The sequence below is a fragment of the Lagopus muta genome, chromosome 5 (assembly GCF_023343835.1).
Source record: "Lagopus muta isolate bLagMut1 chromosome 5, bLagMut1 primary, whole genome shotgun sequence".
Lineage (NCBI taxonomy): Eukaryota > Metazoa > Chordata > Aves > Galliformes > Phasianidae > Lagopus > Lagopus muta.
In genome coordinates, this window is record NC_064437.1 from 8,986,256 (window position 1) to 8,998,810 (window position 12,555).

Consider the following 12,555-nt stretch of genomic DNA (forward strand, 5'->3'; position numbering starts at 1 on the left):
CTGGCATGCAGTAAAATCTCAGAGTTAAGCTTGTATGTCATATCTTAAAATAAAACAATGGGGTTTCTTCAGCTAAACTTATTTTTAACTCCAAAACTTTTCAGTCTATTTTTGGTTTTGTTTGTGTAAAAGGGAGAGTAGAATATTGCATTCATCTTAGCAGGATTATGCTGTACAAAGCAGATGTTAAGCTCCTGTAACACACAAAGGGGGCTTTATATTCTTTCACATCTGTCTCTACATAAACAGCTCTGTTAACTCTTTCGGACTCATGTACAGAGTCCTCCCAGCTTGTGTTCAGAGATTGCCTCAGGAAGAACTGATGTGGTCACCATTTCAGGGGAAAAAGCCTCAGGAACCCAACTGAAGTCAAATGCTGCCGTCTCTGATCGTGTGAGCTGCCCAGGGAAAGAATATCCTTCTTTATGCTGAGCTCCAAAGAGAGCTTGAGAAGGTCTTTGTGTTTTATTGCCTTGCAGCTTATACAAACAGCACAATAGTAAAGTCAAACAAGTTTTCTTAAAGTCCATGTTGTAAAGCTGCTTGACATTTTATCTCATGGGCTTTTACACTAGAGGGGAGATTGAACTCTTGTGTCTCCGTGCTCAATTCTAGTAATTAAACTTCTTAGCCAATTGATATGTGTTGTTTTTTGGTAGAAACTGAGGAGTATCACATAGTAGAAAGGATGCAGCATGCGAGGCAGTGCTTTCCCTACTCGAATACAAACTAGCTTAAATTTAAAACTTCCCTACAACCTTTCAGTCTCTAATGAAGCTTTGTCTCATTTTTGATCCTGATTTATCTTGGTAGCAGAATGTGAGTGGTGAGAAATGCCTTTTGCCGAGTGCGCATGAACAGCCAGTTACTACTTACCGTAGGCTCTGAGTGACCTTTCCATGAATTGCATCTTAGATCTGGTAACTAAACTGTCCATGCTGTGAATTTGGTGCAGTGTTATGTAATGGTTTTATAAAGGTGGGAAGGCCGCAGGAGGAGTGTGCTGGTACTGCTTCCTGGAACATACAGAGCGAAGCATCACTGTCTGCTAAACAGTAATGAGCAGGGTGGGCTTTAAAAGTGACATCTGGTCTCACTGGTATCCTCAGCAGGGCCTTACCTACTGATTTCTGTAGGAATAGGCTTTCATTCTTACTGTACTGGAACACGTGTTAGTGAATTCAGATACTTTAGAAATGCAGAAAAAAGACAGACTCCCATTAGTGATAGAGAACAGCTTAGCCTTATTTACGTCATTTAACACTGTGCAGCCCCCACAGTGGAGCATTTGTTGAGCGTTTTGTGTCAGAAATGTAACCCTGAGCTCTCCTCTGTTCCTGGTGGTGCCGTCCTGTTCTCTCTGGAGCTGATGGGTCGGCAGGTGGAGTGGGATGTCACTCCTGTTCACCATCTCAAAAAGCTCGTGCTGAAGGGGAGCCCGACTTCACCTCAGCTCAGCTGGGAAGGAGCTCAGGGCTGTCAGATAACATTATCTGGCAGCTGCGTTGCATGCTCTGCTGGTTTAATTTATGATTTATCTGGGAATAATGCTGCACCTGAGAGTTGAGACTGCCTGGGGCTCACTGTGGGAATAGGGTTGTTCCATCCACAGTAATGTGTTACTGTCAAATGGGATGGGATTCTGTAACGGTGAGAAGCTGAAGGAAAAATTTCTGTCACATTTACGTTGTGTTTTAGCATCCTTTCGTTATCAGAGCAGCCCTGTAGATCATTGCAAATCCAAAGCTCAGTATAGAACTGTTTCTGCAAGTTTTCAGGTACGCTGAGAATAGTTTGTGGTCTGAATTGAAATATTTGTCTGAAATGTTTGCTGTTTGAGGGTTAATGGTGAATAGCCCTAATACACAAACCCAGATTATAGAATGAGCTACTGTGGTTTTGCTACTCAAAATAAGCAACATGTAAACAAAGTTAATGCGAGAGGGGAACATACATTTCAAAAACAAATATTTTGAATTATAAATCGTTTTTGAAAATATAAAATTATGAAACATCTTTGATCACCGAAAAATCTGTCAGAAAACAACTCAATACAGGTTCATGTAGTAGACTATCAGCATTCGTGTGCACTGTCAGACCTCTGCTGTCCTTGTGGGCTTGTTTCTGTGGCACACAATGAAATTCCCTACGGCTGAATCATTTGGGTAAGATTTTTCAGGAAAGTTTTATCCTTCTCTTTTAAGTCCACTTACAGCAAGCAAATGTTTGAACAGAGCAAACCGAATGAATGTGCTCTTTGATAAAAGATAACAAAGCCCATAACTGAGAAGCTTTACTGCTCTTTGGACAAGCATGGTTGGTTTAACTTTGTACATGTTTATGAATCCCCAGAGTAACTGTTCTTATTGTACTCGAGTCATGCTGAACAAACAGAACTTTGCACCTCGGGGCTGAGATGTGTTTTACGTGGTTGTGAGCGTCTCACTTCACGTTGTAATTGGCAGGAAGAAAACTCAATTCGTGGCCTGAGCCACAGTCAGCTCTGAATATGTAAACAGTAATGACCCGAACTTGATCTTTTAGACAAGGAACTCACTTTTTTTGGTAGCTTCATTATACAGACAAGCTAATCCTCTGGGGTCAGCGAGGGGCTTTTGTACGTCCCGGCACAATAAAGCTGGAAAGCGGTTCCTGCTGTTCAGCTAATGAATGCAGGGTGCCGCTCCGGCAGTGGCTTTGCTGCCTGTCGCTGCTTTGTGCTGCCTGCAGGAGGATGCGTGCGCTGAGGGAATGAGTGCCGTCTTGCCCCACCTACTGTAAGATAGAAAAAAGGTTTCAGGAAGTCGACTATTAATTTATTTGATTGGAAGGGAAAAGATGTGGAATAGTCAAAGCATGTTTTGCAGAGTTGTAAATAAATAAATAATAAGTGGGTAATGCCTTGTATGTGATGTGATGCTGCCAGACCAGAGTTACCTGAGGGAGGGGCGTTCCAAAGGAAGAGATGGACAGCTTTTTCCTACTATAGCCTTTTCCCTTAAATCATGTTTGATCACAGAATTGTAGAGGTTGGAAGGGACCTCTAGGGATCTTCAGGTCCAGCCCCCCTGCAAAGCAGGCTCCCAACAGCAAGCTGCACAAGTAGGGATCCAGGTGAGTCTTGACTATCTCCAGAGAAGGAGAATCCACAACCTTCTTGGGCAGCCTGTTCCAGTGCTCCATTACCCTCACTGTGAAAAAGTTCCTTTGCATATTGGTGCAAAACTGCCTGTGTTCCATTTGTGGCCATTTCCTCTTGTCTTGTCCCCACAGACTGCTGAAAAGAGGTCGGCCATGTCCCTTTGACTCCCACACTTAAGATATTTATAAACATTAATAAGATCACCTCTGAGTCTTCTTTTCTCAAGGCTGAACAGACCCAGGTCGCTCAGCCTTTCCTCACAGGGGAGATGCTCCAGGCCCTTTATCATCTTTGTGGCCCTCTGCTGGGCTCTCTCCAGGAGATCCCTGTCTTTTTTTTGTACCAGGGATCCCAGAACTGGATACAGTATTCCAGGTGAGGCCTGACCAGGGCAGAGTAGAGGAGGGGTGGATCACCTCCCTCGACTTGCTGGCCACGCTCCTTGTAACGCACCCCAGGATTCCATTGGCCTTCTTGGCCAGCAGGGCACGCTGCTGGCTCGTGGCCAACCTGTCATCTACCAGCACCCCCAGGTCCTTTTCCTTGGTGATGCAATGTAGAGTAAAGAATTTTATTTGAGACTCACAAAGCACGTGTAGCTTTGCCACATCTTGTGTTTTCTGATGGAATTTTGTTGCAAAGCAGTTGATTCCTTTTAAGTAGTCAATATAGCAAGATGTACAAAGGCATCGTTCTGCTCTTGTATTCTGGTCAGGCCCAGGCAAACTGGACCTGAAGGGAAATTTAAGATGTGAAGATGAGCTGCATGGATTGCATACTTGAGTAGTAAGGGAATTAAATCATCTGAAATCTCACTAGAACCTAGCTGGTACGTGCTGCTGATGGCTGCTGGCTTTTTCAGCAAATTTTTAAGTGGATTATTAACGAAGTATAAGGCTGTTTGCAGCATCATAAGATTGACAGATATGTGACAGTACAGAGCGGAGAGTAGGGGAACAGGGTGGGTGCTTTCAGAGAAAAGCTCTTTTCCTTGAATGAATGTCCTCCAAATTATCTCTCGTGATCTCATGCCAGACTTAAACAAAATGAAACAAATAGTATATGAGTTTCATGCCCAGATAATAACTCTGTTTTCTTCTTTTTTTCTTCTCCAGAACTGCTTAATAAAACACGATGAGAATGGATACTCAGCAATAGTGGGAGACTTTGGTTTAGCAGAGAAAATTCCAGATCACAGGTACATGAACTAATCAAAAATACAGTGAGAGCTGCAGTGTTGTTGCAGATCAGAAGGTGTGTTAAGCTGGATCCCTGAGGCCATTTTTGCAAAATTTGTGATGAGTGCCCTCAGTCTTCAGCCTAGAACTGCAGACTGGGTGACCACTGGTGTTCCATGTCTAGTGATTGTCCATTCTGGTTTAGTGGTGTAATTTATTCTCTAAAAGTGCTTCAATGAATAAAGGATTTGCCCATGTTTTTCAGCAGAACTTCCAGGCAGGTATTTGGGAATTTTTGTTTAAAAAAAAAAAAAGAAGTATATATTCTATTAACAAATAAGTACTGTCCAGCATTTTGGATTGGGCTGAGTTTATAATAAATATTCTCTATTGATTCCAAATTAACTATAATTAGCTCCTCTCCAACCTTGTAAACAACAGTCAGTGGGATTCCACTATTTTTTTTCTCTGTAACTTCAATGTTAAAGATTGAATTTTATAAAGGAGAGATGCTAATATAATAGCAACTCATCACTTTGCTCTCTGTAGAATGAAGCTGTAATCTTAACTCATTTGAGGGGCGTACAGGTAACTGTCACAAGCTATTGTCACAATTGGAAATAGTCCTTTTGTCATCCCTCTGTTAGGGAGGTCGAGGGTTTAATAGTTCTCTCATCTGTATATTGACCCGTATATTTCGGACTATTCTGACTGGTAAATATGCAGTCAAATTTTCTTCGGTGTGTGCTTCCACGTAAAAATAAATAAAAGCCTTCCAGCTCTTCAGACTGCAAAGAGAACAACAAAGATGATCCAAGAAACGCACTGTTATTAAACTGCACATATCCTAAAACTACAGCCTGGGAGGTCTGAAGGCTTGCATTCCTGTTGGTGAAGTATATTTGCAAGCAGGCTGTGCTGAATGCTTCAGAACTGCTTATGGATACGCGTGTAGGGATAATTGCATTTTCTGCTGAGCAGAGTGCTTGCCATCCAGTCAGAAACTGATCTGTACAAGGCTTTGTAAATGTAGTTGAAGGAGCTCATTCCACCAAGAGTTCAGAAATGAAAGCTTGAAATCTGTGACTTAAAGATAAAACAATAGTTATTTAACAATAATTATTTAAAAATATATATATATTCAGACACTTTGGAACTGGAAATACAATATTTTGATCAATAGTCCAAAATCTTGTGTTGCTTTCACTTTCTCCTCCTGTTATCAAATGTTCCAGTAAGAAATCAGAGTGAAATACAGTGTGATGGAAGGCACCTGTATAGACTTCACCATGGTTGAAGTTTCTGTAGATGCTTGCAGTTATGGAAAGTTTATAGCAATGTCTGAATGAGAGCCATTCATTAATGGTTGTTCCCTCTCTTCCTGCTACCCTCTCTGATATCCATGTCTGTGCGCAGCGAGAAGTTACCAGTGGTGGGGTCACCTTTCTGGATGGCGCCAGAAGTTCTCAGAGATGAACCTTACAATGAGAAGGTAGGTACATGTAAATGCACTTTAGCTGTCAAGTGTTTCTCTGCAATATATGTATACGATATTTTAGATTTGTGTAATATTTTTTTGTGACATTTCTGTCCTTGGTGGGTCATTCAGAAGGAATGGTGTGAGTTGAACAACTAGTAATGTTAACTCATGGCATGGTTTTCATGCCAAATTGAAGTACCTTTCACATAATTCACTGTTACACTGCTTCTACTCTGAAATGCCCCATGTGCTGAAGCATGATAATAGCTTGTCTGCCTGACGCAGCTTGATTTAACCAGATCTGAGAAATGTCCAGTGATGCTTGTTTTTTTTCTATACAACATTGAGGCTATTTCCCTGACAATGGTGTAGTGAAATTTATATGGAAGTAAAATCTGCATGTATACTTTAACAATTTAGTTAAAAACAACAACAGTTTTCAGAGGTGATGCACCTGGATACAAACTGTTCTCCAAAGGCAGTTGTTCTTTCTGTTTGTGACATTGGTGCTTCTTGCAGGGGAACATCAGATCACACTAGATTTTTTAGAAAAAGTGTTTTTCAGCAAAGTTGCTCTTGACATAGTGTTTTTTTTTTTTTTTTTTTTTTTTTCTGCTGCGTGCAAAGCCATCTAGAACAGTGTAGTTTGGCACTGCAGCTGTGACTTCTCATGATAAAGCCCACATCCTGTACCTTTTTTTTTTTAAGCTAGAAGTCAGTATCTGTTTAATTGGTGATATTTAAAACTTAGAGTAAAGCAGTAACTATCTCAGTAATAAATCTAATAATTACTGTTTCAAAAGCTTTGCTAAGAGTTCCAATTGACCTAAATTAATAATAAAGTACTCAGGTTCTTTGCTAACCCTGCAGTAATGGGGAATGAAGGAGGAATCAAGTCAGTGTAAAAGTAATGCATGAGCCTGCCTGATATCCAAGGGGTAAGGGATGCAGGCTTCTGCTCTGTAAACCTTTATTCTGTGTTTCCCTAGATTTTATTGCTTGGTAAATTCAGGTGAGTGGAAATCTGAGGAACTGTGTGTCTCCAGGTATGCTCAGATAAATGGTTACTAAGCCTCATGGAAATTTGTTGTGAGGATATGTTTCTTTACATGGAAAATGTTAGTTATAATGCAGTGGTTGTAAGGCTGTGGTGTTGGTCTAGTTGTTCTGATAAGCATTTGGGGTAAAAAGAAACTCAGTGGCAGATAAAAATGGTGAGCATTCATAGCTGAACCATATGGCTATTCATTTTTTCCTTTTAGGCAGATGTGTTCTCTTATGGTATAATTCTGTGTGAGATAATAGCAAGAATACAGGCAGATCCAGACTATCTCCCTCGCACAGAGGTAAGTTGCTACCTTTATACATTTGGTGGGAGGTGATAAATATGCTGTAGTAATGGCTGGCCTTTAGAATTTATAGCACTGCTGCCAAAGATGTGATGTGTGTGATGTTACATTAAAAAGAGCTTGTAAAAGGCTTTTTTTCTTTTGTGCTGTTATTGGAAGAAGTTCCAGTGAAGACATTTCAACATACAGACTTTATAGAGCTACAGTCATTATTGGAAATCCTTTCAGAAACTCCAGACCTGCCCCAAAGTGGCTGAACGTTGAGGGGTGTTGGAGTGACCTTTTGTAGTGATAGCTCACATCAACTTCTTCCCAGTTTACAAACAGAGCACTTCTGGAACGTTGCATCCTTGAAGTAGCCCTGCCTTGTGATGTTAGCAGGAGCTAAAATAAGTTCATCCTTATTTTTACATGCTGTGCTAAGCATTGTCCATCTAAATTAAAATGAGCTAATTGAAGGAGATACTTCTATTTTCTTCACTTGCCTTTTGGCTTAGTCCCATCTGCAAGGCAGCTTTTTGCCTTCCATAGAAGTTCTCTGAATTGTTTACCCACCTCCAGTTCTGAAAATGCTTACGTCTTGAACAATGGTGTATAAGAGATCCTTTTGTTCATCTGCCCTTCAGACCTTCTCAGAGAAGTGCTTCTGAAGAACTGCCTAACTTGGATCACCAGCCTAGTAGCACCATCCACTGAAAAAATGTTTTAATTGGTGAATTTTCGATACTGTGAATTTTGTGGTTTTATAGAAGGCTGTTAATTTACACTGAAAATCACCATGGTGAAACATCATAGTATAGGATATCGCTTCCAGATCCACATGGGGCAACATTTCAGTGAACTGCAGATGAATCCAGGAAGAAAGTTAGGCTTTGAAGTCAGCTCATTCTCTTACAGGTATCTGGTATCAAATAATCCCCACTGGGGATTGCAGTATAGAGTGTGCATGAAGTTTTCTCAGAATTCTCTGAGTCTACTCAGAGATGGTGTTCATAATGACTCCTGATAACCCAATGAAGGGGACCCCCTGAAAAGAGGATGCCTTGGGCCAGATGGCAGTCCTGATTTATGTCAGCTCTCCGTGCTGTGTTCTTGTTTGTACAGAATTTTGGATTAGATTACGATGCCTTCCAGCACATGGTGGGAGACTGTCCCCCTGACTTCCTCCAGCTGGCCTTCAACTGCTGTAATGTGAGTATCTCGAAGGGGAGAGGCCCAAAATGGAGTTTCCTAAATCCCTCTGACTTTCTAAGATTGTGCTTAAGGGGTTTACAAGACAGATTTGCCTATGAAAGCAGTGTACGTATATAACACAATGTCCCTTACAGTCTTTATACCCTTTTCTTTCCCCTTGCAAAAGGGTCTGACTCGTGCTTTTGCTGTTCTATGTTCTGTCATACCAAACAAACAGGTCTGGCACACTGAACAGCTTCTTGCAGGCTGCTCAGGCTGATCGTAACCAGTTGTGTGTTATTGACACTGGCTGGCCATCGGGCTGACAAACTCCAGCTGTTATTGTGCACAGGCCTACTGAGCTGTGAAGAAAGAATTTTGGGTTGCACTCATAAACAGAGAGGACAAAATGGGGACAGGCAAACAAAGAACAGGCTCTAAATTAATGGGAAGTTTTTCTGCTGCTTTATAAAAAGAGAGATAACCCCCAACTGTCTAGCCTGTGTTCCAAAGAAATCTCCAAGCTTGGACCCAGTAAGGTAATGTCCAGTCTAGAGCAAATTTTCTGCTGGTTATTGGAGTAATGTTGTGATAGTGCTGAATACCTTCATGACTCCTCAGCATGAAAATTACAGGGAAGTACATCTCTTTGTGTGGGTTATTTCGTAACAGTGTTACTATTCCTTTTGAAGTAAGAGAACATGAGCTTCCACTGAATTCAGCTGAAGCTGGGAATGTCCAGTTGTCTCACCTGAAGTTGAGACACCTTCTAGAACGTTTATTGCACAAAACTCTGCTCAGGACTCCAAAACCAGGCTTTGTTGGAACTAATAATAGCACTGTGTCCTAGTGAGTGTTTGCAAGAAAACTCTCAGAGCAGGTTGTTTTTTAATTTCTGTTGCTGTTTTTCAGACTTTGTTTTTATGTCAGTGCTGCTGCTGCTGAGAGAAGCAGTCCCCACTATCCATGATTTTAATAATTATTTTTGTCCCAAGCTCTCTTTTTACATGCATTAGTACACATGTGCATACTGAAGTGGCAAGTGGAGTAAGGCTGAGAACGTGTATTGTGGAAGAGCATAAATTAATGTTGAACATGTTTGTGGAACTTGCTCTGAACCAATTGCTTCACCCCTCTAATTTCACCTTAGTACAGTGGAGCTTATTTCACCAGGACGTTGGGATGCCTGACTCATGTTTCTAAAGTGCTGTGACTATGTAAGCAGTAAAGGGCTTAGGTAGAAGTGGAGTTTAATTGTGGAAATCTGAACTCCCAATTGTATTCCCCAGAAATCTTACAGCATCCAACACACAATCCAAAGCAGTTTTCCACCACAGATGAAATCCAGAGTTCAACTGTACTAATGAAGAAAAGAGGAATGAGTCCTACGTTCTCATGAGAAAAGGGACTTTCTCCTACTGATTATCATCCAATGCTATCTCCTTCTTAATAAATGTCCCTTGCCCTGGAAATGACAGTCTTGTGATCAAGACATTAGTATGCTAATTTCAGTGTGGGACATACTGTAACTCACTTTCCACTTGCCTAGAGGAAGGAAAAGGTGGCAAATAAATAAGGCTTACATCTTATATTTTCTGAAGCATGTTGTGTTCCAGTAACAGGTGATCTGTGTGATGATTTGCTCTTAGATAAAGATATTTGTATAGATTTTCATTATTTACTAGGTGAACAATTAGTGTAACCTGATAAGCTGAGCTAATGTGGAAAGTCTTGGAGCAAGGAAACACATTTTAGGGCAACCTAGGAAAACCAGTGAAAATAGATGTGTGTGAGTAGTGAGTTCTTTAGAACTTTAGAGTTCTTTGGAGTTCTTTTAATTTGCTGATAAAGAGTGTTTTTTAGAAGAAGAATATGCAAGGAAGTCTGAAACTTATGGCTCCTCCAGCAACTGTAAGCCTACTTGCATGAATCCTGCAAGAACATGCAGAAGGCTTACCAGCATGAGCTAAGCTCTGGAGAACTGCAGCCGTGAGGAAGAACCTTCTAGTCCATTTGATCAGCAGCTGAGTGCTTGGAATGGAAAAGGCAAATTTGCTTTGAGTCACTTTTCCATTGCTGCTGCTGTTCGGATCTTCCCTCGCACTATTAAAATAGAGACCTGTTCTTTCTTTCTGCAGCTTGCAGCAACTGTCTAATCTTTCTAAAGATTAGACAAATCTACATTTGTCAGAGTAAAGAATATATGCTTTAGTGTTTTCTCTTGCCCTACCTTTTCAGTGAAACTGGGAAAGCAGGAAATGATGGGTTTTTATGCCAGGCATTTCCATCTGCTGCATTAGGACAACTTCATTTCTGTTTTTGAGTTCCTCAAAGCAAGTGTGATTTTTGTTGTTGCTGTTTTGTTTATCAACGTATCTGTAAATTTTCAGCCCTTCACCCCGTGTTACTAGAAGGTCTTCTGTCATTGCCAGTCATACCAGTTCTTTTCAGAAAGATCCATCTCATAGGGACCTGCAAGGTAGTATCAGGGAGGCTTCTGGGGTTTCTTGCTTACAAAGCATCACTGTTTCCTTGACTAGCAGTGATGTCTGAGCTTGTCCACTCTGAAAAAGCCTTTGGAGGGCTGGAGGCAAGAATCGGGTCAAGTGGAATCTCTTTAATAGTGTAATGAGGTTAACTCTCAACGGCCGAATTAGACAGTGCTACCTACTGTATTTAACCATCTAAAATAAACAAATATATAATACATGGGAAAACAAACAAAACCCCTCTCATAAGCCCTGAATCTAACAGGTTGCCACCTTTTCTTTTTCAACTGTCTCCATCATAGAATGATAGAAAGTTTTCATCTTGATAGTTCTGTGAGAAGCGTAATAGACATGAACTAGAACAGAGCACTGCTTTTCCTCTTGCTTTATTTAGTGGGTTTTTTTGAAATGACAGCACACTCCTAAAAACAGTCTTGAATTTCCCCAGTTCCTTCAAGTTATTCTTCTCCTTGTCAACTCCGTAGATAGAATAGCATGGATGAGCCCACATGAAACAATCTGATTTCTGTGTGTTCACAGATGGATCCCAAGTTGCGTCCTTCATTTGCTGATATTGTCAAAACACTGGAGGAGATTTTAAACCGCCTGAGAAACGAGGACTCTGAGAGAGACAGAAAGTTTCTGAATCTTGACAACAACGAAAGAAAACCCAAAGGTAAATGTCTGCATTTGCACAAAGATTGCTGCAGGCTAATAGCAAAGGAGTGCAGCGTTTTGTATTTTGAGGACTATGATTTCAGATGTGTGGCATTATGTACATGTTGTGAATTGTTTTACCCAAAGTCTGGAAATGATTCTGGAACAGTGGTGCACACTGTGCACTGAGTGTCCTTTGGGAAAGAGCAGCTATTTCTTAAGATTCATCAAAAGGCTGTGCCCACAAGCTCTTGGAGGGAAACAGGTTCATTTGGGAACGTAAGCTGCTGAAAGTACATTAAAATTCATAAATTTTGCTTTATCCCTGCTACTCTTAGAGCATATATACGCAGTTTCTTTGATATACATGTAATGCTTGGGAGCTACTTAGATTTCTGCAGGAAGAAGAGCAGAGAAGATGCAAGAGTATTACAAAGTACTTTAGAGCTGGGGAAGCCAATTTTCTTGGGAATGCTGGCCTCGAAGGGCTTTCTCTAAAGCTGTCTAGTGCCACCTGGTGTGGGGAGCAAACTGCAAGCAATTCTTGTGGTAGATGTTCTGACTTAGATTTCTTCTATATTAGCAGATTTTGGTGTTGGCAACTTTGAAGTATAGTAAAAATATGTATGTGTGTATTTTGTGTGTGTGTGTGCGTGTGTATAAACTGTATATATATTAAAATAACCTTTGTATGTGAAATCGCGTGGAGCACATAACTGTGATAATTCTCTCCTATGTGGGAGGCATCTGAGAGACATAAGTTAAAAAGGAAAAATGCTCTTTCAATTTCCTGGCATTCTTTCTCTAGAGCACATCTTAATTTTGCATCTTTCTGGAGAAGTGCTATGTGCAGTTCTTCAACTTAACTTCAAGGCACATGCAGTGTGAACTATGGTAATATTTAAAGGGAAGAGAAGAAATCCGTATGTCCTTGTTCTGAAAACTGTCACGAGATTGTTTCCTGATATTCTCTCTTGTTCTTGCTCTACCACAGCTTTTCAGAGGCACCTTGAGAGCTGGTGGCAGCTACGTGTTCCAAACACTCAAGAAGTTAGCATTTTTTTTCCTAAAGAACTACAATTTTCCT

General features: G+C 40.8%; 2 protein-coding genes across 3 annotated transcripts in view; one reads left to right on the forward strand and one right to left on the reverse strand.

The window, feature by feature from the left end:
* AKR1A1 (aldo-keto reductase family 1 member A1) overlaps window positions 1-12,555 on the reverse strand; it is a 357,612-nt gene that overhangs the window by 112,335 nt on the left and 232,722 nt on the right. The window lies entirely within an intron of this gene.
* The window catches only part of TESK2 (testis associated actin remodelling kinase 2), a 66,402-nt gene that overhangs the window by 50,432 nt on the left and 3,415 nt on the right, over window positions 1-12,555 (forward strand). For both annotated transcript variants that reach the window (XM_048944979.1, XM_048944980.1), the window contains 5 exons: window positions 4,258-4,340; window positions 5,737-5,812; window positions 7,063-7,146; window positions 8,254-8,340; window positions 11,352-11,487. In XM_048944979.1, coding sequence (XP_048800936.1) covers window positions 4,258-4,340; window positions 5,737-5,812; window positions 7,063-7,146; window positions 8,254-8,340; window positions 11,352-11,487 — 466 coding nt within the window. The remainder of the gene's footprint in view (window positions 1-4,257; window positions 4,341-5,736; window positions 5,813-7,062; window positions 7,147-8,253; window positions 8,341-11,351; window positions 11,488-12,555) is intronic.